Source organism: Sus scrofa, chromosome 3 (genome assembly GCF_054392235.1).
Source record: "Sus scrofa isolate SSC_HxYL_T2T_F1_AM1 chromosome 3, Sscrofa_HxYL_maternal_Yorkshire_Landrace_v2.0, whole genome shotgun sequence".
NCBI classification, from domain to species: Eukaryota; Metazoa; Chordata; class Mammalia; order Artiodactyla; family Suidae; genus Sus; species Sus scrofa.
In genome coordinates this window covers 20913252-20930958 of record NC_139385.1, presented here as the reverse complement: position 1 = coordinate 20930958, position 17707 = coordinate 20913252, and the positions used below count along the sequence as shown (strand labels likewise).

General features: G+C 50.4%; 1 protein-coding gene across 2 annotated transcripts in view; it reads left to right on the top strand.

Moving 5' to 3' along the window:
- The first annotated feature begins 3813 nt into the window (after positions 1 to 3813).
- HS3ST4 (heparan sulfate-glucosamine 3-sulfotransferase 4) overlaps positions 3814 to 17707 on the top strand; it is a 507434-nt gene continuing 493540 nt past the window's right edge. The window contains exons 1-2 of one of the 2 annotated variants that reach the window (XR_014839619.1): positions 3814 to 8218; positions 17363 to 17502. Coding sequence is in view for 1 of the 2 variants with exons in the window: in XM_003124532.6 (XP_003124580.3) it covers positions 3922 to 4655 (734 nt within the window). In the remaining variant the exon portion in view is untranslated. Of the gene's footprint in view, positions 8219 to 17362; positions 17503 to 17707 lie in introns of those variants that run through there. The other variant, XM_003124532.6, reaches the window with a different exon arrangement.

Sequence of the window (17707 nt, the reverse complement as noted above, 5' to 3'; positions counted from 1 at the left end):
CTGCCAGTCTACACCGAAGCCACAGCCATGCCAGATCCAAGCCGCGTCTGCGACCTACATCACAGCTCACGGCAATGCCTGATCCTTAACCCACTGAACAAGGGCAGGGATCAAACCCGCAACCGCATGGTTCCTAGTCAGACTCGTTTTCACTGTGCCATGATGGGAACTATCCTCCCCATTTTTTTTTTTTTAAATAATTTTTTTTATTTTCCCAGTGTACAGCAAAGGGGTCAGGTTATCCTTACATGTATACATTACAATTACATTTTTTCCCCCACCCTTTCTTCTGTTGCAACATGAGTATCTAGACATAGTTCTCAATGCTATTCAGCAGGATCTCCTTGTAAATCTATTCTAAGTTGTGTCTGATAAGCCCAAGCTCCCGATCCCTCCCACTCCCTCCCTCTCCCATCAGGCAGCCACAAGACTCTTCTCCAAGTCCATGATTTTCTTTTCTGAGGAGATGTTCATTTGTGCTGGATATTAGATTCCAGTTATAAGTGATATCATATAGTATTTGTCTTTGTCTTTCTGGCTCATTTCACTCAGGATGAGATTCTCTAGTTCCATCCATGTTGCTGCAAATGGCATTATGTCATTCTTTTTTATGGCTGAGTAGTATTCCATTGTGTATATATACCACCTCTTCCGAATCCAATCATCTGTTGATGGACATTTGGGTTGTTTCCATGTCCTGGCTATTGTGAAGAGTGCTGCAATGAACATGCGGGTGCATGTGTCTCTTTTAAGTAGAGTTTTGTCCGGATAGATGCCCAAGAGTGGGATTGCGCCTCCCCATTTTTAATCATAGGTTTCTCAAGAGTTCGCTCCCAGAAAAAGCCCGGAGTAAGGGTAGAAAAAACAAAACAAAACAGGAGTTCCCTGGAGGCTCGGTGGGTTAAGGATCCTGTGCTGTCATTGCTGTGGCTCTGGATACAGCTGCGGGGTGGGTTTGATCCCTGGCCTGGGAACTTCTGCATGCCACATGCATGGCTTAAAAAAAGAAAAGGAAAAAGACAACTGCTAAGTAAATCTTTTTTTTTTTTTTTTGTCTTTTTGCCATTTCTTGGGCTGTTCCCGTGGCATATGGAGGTTCCCAGGCTAGGGGTTGAATCGGAGCTGTAGCTGCCAGCCTACACCACAGCCACAGCAATGTGGGATCCGAGCTGCGTCTGTAACCCACACCACAGCTCACAGCAACGCTGGATCCTTAACCCACTGAGCAAGGCCAGGGATGGAACTTGCAACCTCATGGTTCCTAGTCGGATTCGTTAACTCCAAAGGAAGAAATCTACAAAGCTTCTCTGTCCCCTAAATCACCTCTTCCCCCTCTTTTGTGGGGCCTGACACTTTGCCAGCGGGGCTTCATTCTTTCATTCATTGATTCAAGTGTGATTACTTAGGGACAACAAGCTGGAGAAGGTATTCCAAGAAACTCCCTCAAACAACATCCAGACAAGTAGCAGGAATGTAGGGGGACCATCTGGGTGCCTCACGAACAACAGGGCACATGCGCTCCGCCCAATGGGGGCTCCTCAGGTCTGGCTGAGGGGTTCAAAGCTGTTGGATCTGCTATTTCCATAGAAACCTCATATCTAGGTTTTTTTTTTGGGGGGGGGGTGGAAAGCCCTTCATGTTTATAGCTAGTGGACTTTTCTTCGTATCACCGTTCTGGCCACATTGAGCTTTGCTGGTCACCAGTTTTGCCACCTTTGGGTTGAATTTTCACGTCCTTTTATCAAGACCTTTCCGAATGTGGCAGTGCATCTTGAGCAAACGTAGATAGCAAGCAGGTTTGTTGGGATTGCCCAAGCTGAGCATCCTGGTGCCTGAGCCTTGAAAGGGAAACAGGGCATGGCAGTGGCAGTACCGGCTGCCCCCTGAGCCTCCTGGCTGACCACCCAGAGCCGGACTTGGAATGGGAAGAGGAACGGGCCAAGCTTGTGCTTTCTTCCAGCTCTAGTTGGCCTCTTCCCATGAATATTATAGAAATGCCATCGTGTGGTGTTTGAAAAACCATCCCTGGTACCACGGAATGATTTACAGGACACCAGACTCTGCATTTCAGAGGTCTCCAGTGTATTATAAAAAATATATTATAAAGGAATAATCTTTATCTGAACTAAAGCTGCAGTGAAGGAAACTCGTGTCCAGCTGAGAGCAGCAGTGAGCTTTTGTTCACTCAGGGAAAAGTCCGCGTTCCTCCTCTTATTTGATTAACATCCCCCCCCCACCTTTGGCACTGGGTATCTAGTTAATGTTTAGACATGACATACATTTTCTTTCAACGGTTGTTCCTATGATGTGATCAAACGAAACCAGAGATGCAACCCACATCAGCCGCCAGGTGAAAACAGACAGACCCCCCCCCCCCCCAGGCACCCAGCTATGGCTGGCAGGGTAACATGGGAGTCTCTGAGCCAGTCCCTCAGAGATACTGGCCCCTGGATGTGTGTAGAGCCAGGCCCTGTCACCAGGAAGCAGAGTTCTCCGGAGTGGCTCCGTGGATCCCTCTGCATCTCTTGGTGGGGGACTCGCATTATCCGCCCCCCACCCCGGAAGCAGAGTCTAGTTCTGAATCTTCCAAAGCTTTCTGATGTTTACCATTCCCTGACCCCCCAGCCCCTACCTAGAAGAGGGAGGTGAGGGATGGAAATACTCAGAAAAAAAGAAAAAGAAAAAGAAAAAAAACCATAAAAACAAAAATAAAAAAATACATTTCTCCCCTAAATGCAACCCCACTTGTCTCTAAATATTACGTGTTTAAAGCGAGGATGGTTTCAGTCTATTTCAGTCCAGGGAAATCTAACTCCTTTATTGGCAACGTCCCCAAGGGCCGCAGGTGTACCTGTGGTGAAGGGTGTAGAGAGGCAAAGGACAGCCTCATCTTTTGAAGTAGAAAGTCACCAGGTGGCAGGACAGGGGCAAGAGCTCTGGGGGTAGGGAAACCTGGGCGTTTGTGTCAAAGCGCCACCCGTCAGGAGCTTCAAGACAAGATGGGGAAGCTGGAACGATGGAAGTTGGGATGAGAACTGTGATGGACAAGAAACCACTCCAGGGCTAAAGGCAGGAAGAGATCCGGGGTGACGGAAGGGCGGGTCAGCGATGGGCCGAGTTTGCCTGGGGTCCCAGGGGAAAAGGGGAAGCAAGAGCTCTCTACCCTTTGGCCCCTAGCTCTCTGGTGCGCAGCACCCTCGGCAGGCGTCCGGCTCTACGTCCCTAAAAGTACTGGGAGAAGGATGGAGAGCCCGGCGTCCCAGGCTCCCAGGGGAAGGGAAGCACGCGGGGTTGGGCGGGGAACACCTTCGGCTAGTGCTTGCCGAGCGGGGCGGGGCGCCGGGGGCACCATCTCCGTTTCCCGGGGTGCCCCAGCCCTAGCGCACGCCTCCGCTCCCGCGCCCCCCTCCGCAGGCGCGCGCGAGGCGCACTCCCCTTTCCCTCGGCGGCGCGGGGCGCGCGCCCGGCCCCCTCCGCCTCCCCTCCGCGCGTCTCCTCTCTCCCGGCAGAAAGTTAGCAGCGGGGAAGGAACTCGGGGCTGCAACAGCGCGCGGCGGCGGCGGCAGAGGCTGGAGCGGGAGCCGCGGCAGAGCCGGGGAAGCGGGGGCGCTGCAGACGGAGCAGGTGCAGCCGGCGGGTCCGCGCGCCCCCCTCGGTCCCCTAGCCAGAGGCTGAGGGGGGTGGTGGGGGGTCCCCCGGACGCCGCGGGAAGAGCGGGGCGGGGGGCCATGCGGCCGGGCTCCCCCCCGGCGCAGCGGGACAGCGGCCAGGGCTGGGGGCGCAGCGGCGTCGCTTCATGCAGCCGGGGCGGCTGGGCAGCGGCGGCGGCGGCGGCGGCGGCGGCGGCGGGGGCGGCGGCTGAAACCATGTCCGGGCAGCGCCGGGGGCCGCCGCCGCCGCCGCCGCGAGCCGGGAGCCGCGATGGCCCCGTGGCCCGCACCTCCTCCGCCTCCGCCTCCGCCTCCACCTCTCGCCGCGCCGCCGCCGCCCGGCGCCTCGGCTAAGGGCCCGCCGGCGCGCAAGCTGCTTTTCATGTGCACCTTGTCCCTGTCCGTCACCTACCTGTGCTACAGCCTCCTGGGCGGCTCGGGCTCCCTGCAATTCCCCCTGGCGCTGCAGGAACCGCCGGGCGCCGCCGCGGAGCCCCCGCCGAGCCCGCCGCCACCCTCTCTGCCGCCTCCCCCCGTGCGCCTCGGCGCCCCCTCGCAGCCGCCCGCGCCGCAGCCGCCGGACAACGCGAGCCGCGGGGAGCCGCCCGAGCCCCCTGAGCAGCCCGCCGCCCCTGGGGCCGACGGCTGGGGACTGGCGAGCGGCGGCGGAGGCGCCCGGGACGCCTGGCTCCGGACCCCGCTGGCCCCCGGCGAGATGGTCACGGCGCAGAGCGCGCTGCTGGAGAGGGAAGCGCAGGAGTCCAGCACCACCGACGAGGAGCTCGCAGGCCGGAGGGCGGCCAACGGGAGCAGCGAGAGGGGCGGCGCCGTCAGCACCCCGGACTATGGGGAGAAGAAGCTGCCGCAGGCGCTTATCATCGGGGTCAAGAAAGGAGGGACCCGCGCGCTGCTGGAGGCGATCCGAGTGCACCCGGACGTCCGGGCGGTGGGCGTAGAGCCGCACTTCTTCGACAGGAACTACGAGAAGGGGCTGGAGTGGTACAGGTAGGACCCCGGGCTCGGCGGGTGGGACGAGCGCGTAGGGGAGACCCGGACGAGAAGCCACCGCGCCTTGGGGATCCGGGCAGCGTCCCGAGAGCCCTTAGCCCCGCGAGGGCTCGCGAACCCTGGCGGGGCTGCTCTGGGGGAGCGGCGGAGAGGGCTGGAGGCTAGCCAGGGATCACTTTATTTCTGGGCAAGGAGAGGTGTCCCCTTGCTCTGGCGGCCTCAGGCTCATCGCCCTGGGAGCTGCTTTCCAAATCAGCCTGGTTCCAAGCCTGGAAATTCCCAGCCCTGTTGCCCGCGGGGTGTTTGCAAACCCTGGCTCTGGCGGGGCTGTGCGCTTCTGTGTTGGGGACGCTGAGATAGACCGAAGGGCTTTGGGATCCCCTGGAATCTCTCAGAATCGCCCTCAAACGCATTTGCGTGGCTGGACTCCAACTTCAGGATTTTCAGTTTAGAGCAAAAGGAACAGGGGGCAGTTAAAAAGATGATGTTGGTGAGTTTTGGCTTTCTAGTAAAGACTGAGGATGTTTCCTAGCTCCAGAACTTTCTGTCCTTCTTGGGTTGCACGAACGCTGGGGTAATTTTGCATCGGGAGCGTCAGTGTGTACATGCCAGTTCATGCCCTAAGAGTTTTAATGCCCCGTGCCCGCGCCCTTTCTAACCCGCGCTTCCCTCTGCAACAGATTGGAGCTTATGTCTAGTGAGATGTTTGTTCATCTCCCTCCTTTTCCACCGTCTGCCAGCGGTGAGGGAAAGGGAGCAGAGAGTACTAAGTTAAGTGCAGGTGAAATAAATGAATAATCCAGCTTTCTCACCAGCTGTACCTCTTAAAACAGCACCGGTGGATATGCCCCAAAGGCAGACCTCCTTTGCTTCCTCTCCCCACTTCCTTCTTTCTTCTTGGTTTTTTTTTTTTTTTTATCTCTCTGGAAAACAGATTTGGATGGCTGGCCCCATCTCTGTTGCATCTCAGTAATTAATTGCAATTGTCAACCAGAAACACAGGCTTTGTCAGCTAAAGTGATGTTATCATTTTAACAGAGCCAATAGGTAAAATAAGAATGGTTTCCTGACAAGTCGCCTTCCTGATGAAGAGACGGGCTTTCTAAGTTTAAATTACAACCTGGGAAAGTTTTAGAAATAACTTCGGAAACATATTAAAAATGTCTGTATGGTGATGGATTTCTCCCCCCTTTAAAAATATGCCTCATGCTTTCAAAGCTTGAGAGAAGTGCACTTAGGCATAAACATTCCAGCACATTCAAGTGAAACAGCAAATGTGTCTGTTCATGTCTTGTCTGTTTCAACAGAGAGAACTAATTGCAATATTTTAGGAGGCTTCAAACAGCCCCTTCCTATCAAAACATAAGACAGCAAATGCTTAATTTAACTGGAAAATCAGTATTTATAATATCACAAGCCATGGCTTCCAGTTTGCAATTACAATTAAAAAGGTGTTAGAATGATTAATGGAACAACAGCAAAATAAAAAAAAGTCGGGGGGGGGTATGATGTCTGGGAAGGTTTCAGTCGTTTCCTTGTGGGTTATAGGAATGTTCTGGCTTCTGCTTTGGGGTAGCTGTGCTCCTAAGAGGGTGCTGTGTTTTTTTTTCCCTGATTCTAATTTTAAAGCTGTGGATCTGCTGAGAGGTGTCAAATGCCCTTTGGGGAAGAGGGAGGCATAAAGATCACATCTCTGCAACATGTGTTTGGGTTGCTTGGCAGCAGCTGGAAAATGGAGAAGAGGGTGTTTCATCCAGATGACTTAGAGGGTGTGTGGTGGGAAGACGCATCAGGAAGTCCCATCGCAGGGTCTGGAGTATTCTCTGAATGAAAGGCTAGAAGATGCAGGTTTTCTTAGCTCTTTTATACTGCGGCTGGGGAAAGGAGGTATGTAAACTGCCTCGCTGTCCCGACGTGGCTGTGAAGATGCTATTCTAGCACCGTGGTATCCTCAACCATCACTTGTGGTACCCCGGCTGGGTGTCCAATAGGACTAAGAGCTGTCGATAGACCTGGGTTCCCTTGTCCTCACTTAAGAGGACCACGTGATATCTCTGTAGCCATTCCATGCCCCCCCCCCACCCAACATTGAACTCCTGATAAGTGCTTATTACACTTAGTGGTGCTGATTGGAGTGCCTAGAGAAGAATCTATGTGACACAGAGGAGTCATTTTCCACCCAAACCTGGAAGACTCCCAGAAACCCTTCAGCCCCTAGGCTAGCTCTCCAGCCTCAAGAGGCAGTGCTGTGAAGGCATTTTTGGGATTCCCAGTTGCTCCTGCCCTTTGAGTTCATCTGTCTCTCCCATCTGGGCAAAGGGGACAGCATTGTCACTATATTGTACAAAGGAAGCAGTGACATGGATTCAGGCCTGTAACGGAAACCCTCCTGGTTCCCCGGTCCCCGTCTTTTAAATGGTGGCCTCTGTACTTAAATGGTTACACTTTCTCCCCATACCCAGGATATTCTGTCTGGACTCTTACTCTGCTGTTTGCTTGAATAGAGAGTCACAGGTTCATTAAAGGTTTGGATCCTCCTCTTCCCCCCCCTCCCGCCCCCATTTATTTGTTTTGCTTTTCTTTTGCTTTTCAACGTGCCTCCCAGGAACCTCCTGATTCTGCAAGTGTTCCCGGGTACCGTGTTTTGGGTAAGAGGGAGAGGAAGAGGAAATTCGGGCTGCCCTCAGCAGAGCTGGCATGGGTCTCCTGATACTCAACTCAGCAGCCCCAGTTTTATCTCCTTGGTGTCGCTCTGGTTGTATCTAAATCTGGGCTGTGCTTTTCACCTATGCCGTCGATGGAATGTGATTGCAAAACACATTGGAGATTAGAACATATGCATCAGATTTGCAGGACAAGATGGATTGATGGATTAGGGTGTGTATTAAAGCTACGCCAGGGCAAGCCTCCCTGGGGGGATTGACACGGAGCAGTGATTAATAAGTGGGGGGTAGATTAAATCCTCCACTCCCACACCCCTCCCCCCCAAACAGAAATAAAAGGGCACAATCCACCTTTCAGCGTGAGCTGATACACACTGTCTGGGCTGAGACCTTAAACTCTTCTAATGGGGTGGGACCTTGTGGCCTGCCAAGCGGCTGTCCTGGCAGAACTGTCGAAGTGATGGAGGTGACACTTGAGCTGGGGTCTCCCCTGTGGATCACTGACTGTGCAGCAACCATGACCACTTTGCTTTGGAAGCCATTCGGCTGTAGGACTCTGGGAAGCGACCGTCCATGGTTTGCAGTTGTCTTCACTGCCAGCAGTTATGCCACACGCCCTGTTGGCTGGAGGGATACAGCTGGGGAAGTGGGTTCAGTGTTCTCATGCATGCCACCTGTCCTTGGGATGTGGGGTCTGGAGAGAGAAGCAAGGAGAGTGGCGTGTATTGCCCTTGCGGTGCAGCAGGTTAAGGATCTGGTGTTGTCGCTGCAGCGGCTGGGGTTCGATCCTTGGCCTGGGAACTTCTATGTGTTGTGGCAGATTAAAAAAAAAAAGAGAGAGATAAAGAAAGGAGGGCGATGTAAGGCATTGGCAGGTGTTGAACACCTGTTGTCATGGTGGTTTGAGATTTATGGACATATTATTGCATCTCTGCGTGGCATGATGAGGCTGTGAGCAAAAGAGCAGACTTTCTGCTTTACCCTAGGCCCCAGGAGGGGGAAAAAAGACTCAGGAGTTCCCGTCGTGGCTCAGTGGTTAGCAAACCCGACTGGTATCCATGAGGATGCAGGTTCGATCCCTGGCCTGGCTCAGTGGGTGAAGGATGCGGTGTTGCCCTTAAGCTGTGGTGTAGGTCGCAGACGTGGTTCGGATCCCGTGTTGCTGTGGCTTGGTGTAGGCTGGCGGCTACAGAACCTATCGGACCCCTAGCCTGGGAACCTCCCTATGCCTCGGTTGCTCAACTGATCAGTGGCTGAGCTGAGATTTGAAGCCACTTCTGTCCAAAGTGCTGTTTCTTCCTGGGTACTACGCTGCCCCACGTAGAGTGCTAGTAGGGGCCTTCTCTTACCTCTTTCTCTCATTTAGCAAACATTTTTAATGATATTTTCCCTGTGTCCAGTACTGTTTTAGGGACTGGGGATAGAGGATAAAGTGGACAAGATGCCAGATGAAGCAATTGTTCTCCTGGAACTGACATTTTCCTGGGGGCAGGTGTGGGGGTTGGGGAGACAGCAGACAAACAAGCGTTCTTTTAGTGTGGCGACTTGCAAACTTCAGGTTCCACTTGTGACTCCTGTAATCTTTATTGCCACTGGGCAGCGCTCCTGCACAGCCGTGCTTTTGAAATTTTCCAAGCACATGAGTCACTTGGGGGTGTTGTTAACTTGCAGATTCTGATTCAGCAGGTTGGGGGGAGGGGCCTGAGAGTCTGCATTTCTGATTTCCAAGGTGATGCTGAGGCAGCTGATTCCTGGACCTCCCTTTGAGTAGCAGGGGCCTGGAAAATAATTGGTGTGTGTGTGTGTGTCTGTATGTGTGCATGTGTGTGCGCGCACGTGTGCACATGCAGCGCACGTGTGCACATGCAGCGCACGTGTGCATGCACTGTGTTACTTAAAATCAAATAATTAGGGAAACCCTCTCTGTGGAGGTGATGTATGTACATGACGTGAAAGAATCAGACCCTCCCATGGGATGATCTGGTTGAAGAGGTTTCCAAGCAGAGGGGACAGTAAGTGCAAAGGCCCTGAGGCCGAAACAAGCCTCAGGACTTTACAAAGCGTCCTTTCGTTATTCCAAAAGCTGAATGTATTTTCTAAACCAAAAATGAGGGTCCTGGAGCAGAAATCCAAATGAACTACTGGGTTTTGGTCTCATATGCTCTACCTTCTCTCACAGCTGTTATAATATTGACTGGAGGCTCTTATTGGGGATGTTTTTGGGAAAAGTCTGATAATGATTGACTTTGCAATCTCCATCTGCTTAACCTTTTAAACCCAGGGTCACCAACTCAGATGCCTTCGGGGCTCACGTAGATAATATACATGAGTGAAATAGACTAGGTGGGGAGAAACTAGGGCACATATGTTCTGTCCGAAGGGGCAGCGGGGCAGCCACGTCTGTCTCTCGCAGCTGTCTTTTCCATGTGCCCATGTGGCATCAGAGCGACCAGGTCTTCCACTTGGTCAGAGAAACTGGAAATCCAGGTTTTGGTGTGAAGTGGCCTGGTTTTGGACGCTGGCAGCAGATTTTAATGTCTTAAAAGCATGCTGTGTGGCATTCCCGTCATGGCACAGTGGTTAACGAATCCTACTAGGAACCATGAGGTTGCGGGTTCGATCCCTGGCCTTGCTCAGTGGGTCGACATTCCGGCGTTGCCGTGAGCTGTGGTGTAGGTTGAAGGTGCAGCTCGGATCCCGCGTGGCTGTGGCTCTGGCGTAGGCTGGGCGGCTACAGCTCCGATTGGACCCCTAGCCTGGGAACCTCCCTATGCCATGGGAGCGGCCCAAGAAATGGCAAAAAGACAAAAAAAAAAAAAAAAAAAAGGAAAAAAAGCGTGCTGTGGGCCAGCCCTGCGGAAACACATCTGTGGACTGGACATAGGCAGCTGGCTACCAGTTAGCAACCTTTGGTTTAAAGTCATTTCAGAAAGTAACTGGCTGGAGTTCCCGTCGTGGCGCAGCAGAAATGAATCCGACCAGGAACCATGAGGTTGCGGGTTTGATCCCCGGCTTTCAGCGGGTTAAGGATCCGGCGTTGGCGTTGCTGTGAGCTGTGCTGTAAGTCACAGATGTGGCTTGGATCTGATGTTTCTGTGGCTGTGGCTTAGGCTGGCAGCTGTAGCTCTGATTCCACCCTTAGCCTGGGAACCTCCATATGCCTCGAGTGCAGCCCTAAAAAGCAAAAAAGAAAAGAAAGTAACTGGCATACCCATAACCTTGGCAGTTGCCAGCATTGTGGCTTATGTGTGCTGTTTTGGTTTGGATTTTTTTTTTTTCCCCTTTATGAATTTTGCAACAAGATAGGGGGAAGCACCTCTCTCAGAAGGCAACAACAACAAAGAAAGCTGGATAGAAGCAGGGACATTGAAGCAGCAGAAAACAATTCACACATAAATTTCCCGTTTGTTCCCAATGGGTATTTTCTGGAAGGTGGTAACATTGTCACTTGTTCAGTCCTTGATCCGAAGGGCTCGTGTTTGATCCATACAGATCAGTTGTACGTACATCACAGATTCTGGTCTCGCGGTCGGAGGAAGACCTGAGAGCTAGAAAAATTGGGTTCTAGGTTTTTCTTTGCACCATACTAGTTCGACTAGATGTCAGATTCCTTCATATCTTCTCCCTTCCTTCCTTCCTCTTTCTTCCCCTCCTTCTTTCCTTCTTTTCTTCTCTCTTACTTAGATGATGAGGCTCCATAGGGCCCATTCAAATGCTAAAATATTTTCATGCTAGAACACACTTCTTTCTGAAACTCTTCCGACGGAGGAAGCTAGTGGAAGAGAAATAACGTGGTTTGGAGCATGAGGTGGTCTCTCTGAGCCAGACTCCACAGCATCCTCCACCGTGTGACTTTGGACAGAATCCTCAATATCCCCCAGCCTCAGTTTCCTCATCTGCAGAGTGGGCTCCATGGTATTTCCTTCCAAGAGATGATGTAAAGATGCAATGAAAAGACATTCAAGTGCCGCCACACACTTTGTGACATAATGCATTTCCCTGTCCCCTCCCCTCCTCTCTCTGTCTCTCTTCCTCATCCTTCTGGCTCTTCTTCTTCCTTTTTCCTTCTATCCCTGCCTTTTCTCCTGCCTGTCAGTACAGAAGGCCTTAAAGCGAATGCTGTCATGCATTTTTTTTTTTTTCATTTGAATATCGTCTTTTCTTTCAAGAGGATGTCTGAGTGAGGGATTTCAGACCCTGAAGCAGCTCTCAAGGAGCTCTCTAGAGGATAATCAAAACCAGATTCCAGGATTTGGTCTGTTGTAACTTGAGCTGAAGGAGAAGAGTCTGCTTTCAGGAGCTAAGGGCAGCCAGAGTTCTCCCTAAAAGGGCATGGGCTAGCTAGGGAAATGGCTAGGCTCTCTGGGCTGGCCCCCTGACATTTGCTTGAGCCCTTAGTAGGAACTGATGCTCCTTGCCCCATATATGCAGAGGCATTCAGGATATCCATTCTTCTGCAGAGCTGAAAGCATTTGAGGGTGCAGGATGGTTCAGAAAGCCCCCACAAAACTCCCTGTCTTGAGATTTGGCAGCTTTTACTGGGGAGTTCTCCAGCTATCATGACATGATTGATTTATCTTTTTGCCACCTGTTTTTACTTTTTTTGTCTTTTGTGTTTTTAGGGCCGCACCCGAGGCCTATGGAGATGCCCAGGCTAGGGGTCGAATTGGAGCTGTTGCTGCCGGCCTACACCACAGCCACAGCAACGTGGGATCCGAGCCGCGTCTGCAATCTACACCACAGCTCACGGCAACGCCAGATCCTTAATCCTCTGAGCAAGGCCAGGGATCGAACCTGCAACCTCATGGTTCCTAGTCAGATTCATTTCCGCTGCACCACAACGGGAACTCCCACATGTTTTTACTTTTAAACTGAGTCAGGGGAGAGGCCTTGAGACTGCCGGTGATTGAGGAATTGCTGGGATTGCACATTAGAAAGTTTTAAAGGTTTTGGTTTAGTATAATGGCTGGTATCTCTGAAACTGATCGAACCACCGCCGCCCTGTTAATCTCCTGATTCCACTGGTTTCTGTGGTTTAACAAGCTCTTCTATAACTGTCTTGGGAATTTCAATCTGAAATTATAATTCGCTAAGGGAGCCTTTCAGCCTATCTTGCCATTAATTAAACGAAGGAGGTGGAATTTTTTTTTTTTTTTTTTTTTTTTTTTAACACTCACTGGTTAGGATTGTCTTTGTTTAAAAAGCTTTTTTTCCAGCATGCCCATTGTGGCACAGCGGAAACAAATCTGACTAGGAACCATGAGGTTTCGGGTTTGATCCCCGGCGTCACTCAGTGGGTTAAGGATCCTGTGTTGCTGTGAGCTGTGGTGTAGGTTGCAGACGAGTCTCGGATCCTGCGTTGCTGTGGCTGTGGTGTCGGCTGGCAGCTGTAGCTCCGATTCAGCCCCTAGCTTGGGAACCTCCGTATGCCGTGGATGTGACCCTAAAATATATATATATAAAGCTTTTTTTCAACCTTTATTTAAGAATGTATGAAGGCTATATATACAGGAAAACAAACTAACACATGAATTGGGCCATATGCTTTGGTTGTGAATGATGGAAATTGAATTTTCAACCGTTATAAACAAAGAAAGGTAGTTATTGGCTTATGTGTTTAGGAAGTGTAGGGGGTAATTGATGAATGGCTTCAGGAAAAGCTGAATCCAGCTGTCTCTTTCAATTCTTTGGCGTATTTAGCTCTACCTTGCTTCATTCTCAGATAGGTTGTCAGACTACATTTTAGACGAGGTGGTAAGCAACAACCCTAGATGAGCATTTTTTTTTTTTTTTTTTTTTTGGTCTTTTTAGGGCCACACCCGTGGCCTCTGGAGGTTCCCAGGCTAGGGGTTGAATTGGAGCTGCAGCTGCCTGCCAACACCACAGCCACAGCCACGTGGGATCCGAGGCAGGTCTGCGACCGACACCACGGCTCATGGCGACGCTGGATCCTTAACCCACTGAGGAGGTCAGGGATCGAATCTGTGTCCTCATGGATCCTAGTCAGATTCGTTTCCACTGATCCACGACGGGAACGCCCTAGACAAGCATATTTTCTGTTTATCATTTCTTTGGGAAAATGTTTTTCTTCTGTAAGAAGTTCCTAGGGATGCTACCGGCCCAGGTTGGGTCATGGACGTGTTCCTGAAGCAGTCACTGGATAATGCTCTAATAAGGCCTGGTGGATGTAGCCAGCCTTGTGGCTTGGGGTGGTGGTCGGAGAAGAAAAGCAGCGTTATTCCCATTGCAAGTGTAGGGGATGGTTTCCCCATCAAGAATGAGGTGTAGGAGTTCCCGTCGTGGTGCAGTGGTTAACGAATCCGACTAGGAACCATGAGGTTGCGGGTTCGGTCCCTGCCCTTGCTCAGTGGGTTAAGGATCCGGCGTTGCTGTGAGCTGTGGTGTAGGTTGAAGATGCGGCTCGGATCCCGCGTTGCTGTGGCTCTGCCGTAGGCTGGCGGCTACAGCTCCGATTAGACCCCTAGCCTGGGAACCTCCATATGCTGCGGGAGTGGCCCAAAGAAATAGCAAAAAGACAAAAAAAAAAAAAAAAAAAAAGAATGAGGTGTATAAGGCTTCTGTTGAAATAAGAAGTAGGGACCAGTTAAACCCCATGCTCATTAGACATATAATGATCCACTCTGGGAGAGGCATATGACCGCTCTGCCTATTTTAAGCCAGGAAGAGGTCCAAAGGGTTAGTTTGGGGAGGTTCAGGGCATTCATTATTTTAATTCTTCATGTATTTATTTATCCATTAAACATGTATTGATTATCAACTATGTGTCAGACATGAATCATGGCCAGTGATCTGAAAGAACTCATGGAGTGGAGAAATGGACAAGTAAATGATTCCATCACAAGATGAAGTCCTGACAAAGTGCGTTTTATTCTAGGAATGGAAGGATGGTTAGATCTCGGGAAGTCTAACACGTAGTGTGATTTACTCTCAATATTCTCGATACGCTTCCTTTAGAGAAAAAGTCCATGATTTTCTTTATGGATGCTAAAAAGTCTGATAAAATTAAATATTTATTCCTGATTTGGGGAATATCCAAAGCCAGCATCATCTTTAATGATGTCACACTAGAAACATTCCCATTAAATCCAGAGCAAGACCAGAACACCCACTGGTATCACTACGATTGCTCGGGAATTAATAAAAAATGGAAGAAGATGCAAAAAGAAAGAAAAAAAAAAGAATAAGAAAGGAGGAGGTAGAATTATCACCCTTTGCCAATAATTTCATCTCTTGTTGGCAAACCTAAGATAAGCAATCCCCCCATGAATCTATTACAAACAATAATGGGATTCATTAAAGGTGACTGGTAAGGAAATTACTATGCAAAATCTATAGTTCTCCTATGTGCATAAAGCAAGCATTTTGAAAATGTAATGAGAGAAAATATCCTATTTATAGAACCCACCAAAGAGACAAAGTAACTAGGAATAAATTTAGCAAAAATTGCAAGGCACTTGTAAGAACAAAATTTTAATACTTTCCTGAGGGGCGTCAAAGAAGAAAACAGTACATGGAATGAGAGCTCTTGCTCTAGGAGAGTTTCTTTCTTTTCCTTCCCTACCCCTTTCCCCCTTCCCCTCCCCTCTCCCCCCGCCCCATCTGCACCCTTCTTTTTCTTTTTAGGGCCGAACCCTTGGCATATGGAGGGTCCCAGGCTAGGAGTCTAATCAGAGCTGTAGCTGCCGGCCACAGCCACAGCCACAGCCACGCAGGATCCGAGTCGCATCTGTGACCTACACCACAGCTCCTGGCAACACTGGATCCCCGACCCACTGAGCGAGGCCAGGGATCGAACCCTCATCCTCGAAGATACTCATCGAATTAATGTTCTGCGCCACCGCAGGAACCCCCCTTTTTTACTGGAGATCGTGGCTGCTAAATTGAGGTCAGGTGTATTTGAGGGTGCTCTGAAAATATCATTTATATGAACATGGCCAAAATGTTGCACTTCAAAGATAGGATTCTCTTCCTTTTTATGGTTTTCCTTGGCTGAGGATGGTAAGACAACCATTTCAGCTCGGATTCATAAACAGTGGTAGAATTCCTTATGGACTGACTGCTTTGTGTTCCAAATTGAGGGGCGGCAGGAGCGTGCCAAGGTGTGGATGAACAGCTGAATTAGTGTCAGTTTGCAAATGTAGGTGCCCTCCTGTTGTTCCAGAGCAAAAATATATCAGGGACCAGGGGTGGTTATTTTTAGTGCATCGGGGAGAGAAAGATGCAAGATTTGTGCCTGCAAGAATCCCAGGGCTGCTGTGGGAAGGACTGGGGTGGGAACACATACTGTATCTGTAGGTGCCAGGCTTTGCTCTGAGCAGTGGATTCACCTGGTGAGACAGGTGCTGTGACCGCCTCCCATTGTACACGTCTGGGAACTGAGGCCCAGAGGGGTCAGGGAACTTGCCCCAAATGTGGAGGTGGGCTTCAGACCCAGGCGTGGGGCCCCAGCCATACAGCAGTTCCTTTCCTGTGTCCCAAAGCTCTTTTCCACCCGAAGGGATGTTTTCCAGCATCCTGGGAGTGTGGAATAAATGCTGCATGTCCCTGCTTGAAGCTTTGGGTGTCACCTGTCCCCACAGAGGGCTAGTTGTGGGGTCTTGTCCCCTCACCCCCCAAACAGACTGTGGATGTGTCTCCCTTTCTGTTCTGAGATCAAGCTCATTCCTGCTAGAGGGCATTTTATTTTATTTTATTTCATTTTGCATTTTAGAGCCATACCTGCAACATATGGAAGTTCCCAGGCGAGGGTTCGAATCAGAGCTACAGCTGCCAGCCCTACACCACAGCCACAGCCACACGGGATCTGAGCCGCATCTGCGATCTACACCACAGCTCACGGCATCGCCAGATCCTTAACCCACTAAGTGAGGCCAGGGACTGAACCTACATTCTCATGGATACTAATTGGGTTCCTTGCCACTGAGCCACAGTGGGAACTTCCTATGTTTTCTTTTTTCAGAGCGTGTATTACTGTCTCTCGCTCTTCTGAATCGTCCTGATTACTTATCTGTCCTCACCAGCAGATCAGCTTGGTGGGAGCAGGGTCTTGTCTACCCTGTTTCTGCTGGTGCTCAGAACCAAAACAGTACTTGGCATACAGAAGGCACTCAATAATGGTGGCTTGTTCATTGCTGATTGTGAATCAGTGAATTACTGGATGGAAGGGGTACCTTCTGTGTGCTGTTTTCTTGCAAAATTTCAGCCTTCTTTCTTGCTTTCTATTTTTTTGCTTTTTGGGGCCACACCTATAGCATAGGGAGGTTCCCAGGCTAGGGGTCAAATCAGAGCTACAGTTGCCAGCCTACGCCACAGCCACAGCAACGCGGGATCTGAGCCTCGTCTGTGACCTACACCACAACTCATGCCAACGCCGGATCCTGAACCCACTGAGCGAGGCCAGGGATCGAACCCACGTCCTCATGGTTCCTCGTCGGATCTGTTTCTGCTGTGCCATGATGGGATCTCCCAAGCTCCAGGCTTCTGAAAAGGAATCACACGCTCACATTTCTGGGGAACTCTGGCTAAGAATTGTTCGCAGCTCTTTCCTGAACTATTTTGGTGAGACTATTTTGGGTACGAGAAAAAGAAACCCACTCAAACAAGCTGTGTGGGCTAGACAGTGTCCCCAGAAGGTCCCAGTAGCACACCACACCATCCCATTTATTCTTCACAGCAGCCCCACCGAATAGATACTGTCTTATCTGAGTTTCACAAATAAAGAAAATGAAACTTCAGAAGGGCAGGTGACAGTCCTGGGGTCACACAGCAGGCTGTCCCAAGCCAGGCATCTTTCCACTGCAACACATAAGCTTTTGGTTCCTGGCTTTTGTCACTGTAGTGACAAAAGTTTTAGAAGAGCCTGGATTATTCCTGATAGAGGTTCATGCTCTCTGAGTCGTTTGGCTTATGTTTCTCTACATGTAGTTTCAAAAGGACATAATTGCCATGTAATAATCAAACAGGAGTTCCCGCTATGGCTCAGCTGGTTAAGAACCTGACATAGTGTTTGTGAGGATGCAGGTTCGATCCCTGGCCTTGTTCAGTGGGTTAAGAATCCGGTGTGGCTGTGGCTGTGGCGTAGGGTGGCAGCTGCAAGTCCGATGCGACCCCTAGCTGTACGTGCAGCCCTAGAAAGCAAAAAAAAAAAAAAGAAAAAAAAATCCATCACATCAAGGCTGTGTTTGATTTGTAACCCACTCTAGGTGTGTCCTTAGAGCTGAGGAAATTTGAGTCAAAGAGAGCCTTTATCGCAGGGCAGTTTGCCTGTTTGGAGCTGTGTGATATTTGGAAAAAGAAGACGGAACGGAAAATCAGAGATTAAAGATTTGAAGCTGAGGCATTCCCCTCATGGCTCAGTGGTTAACG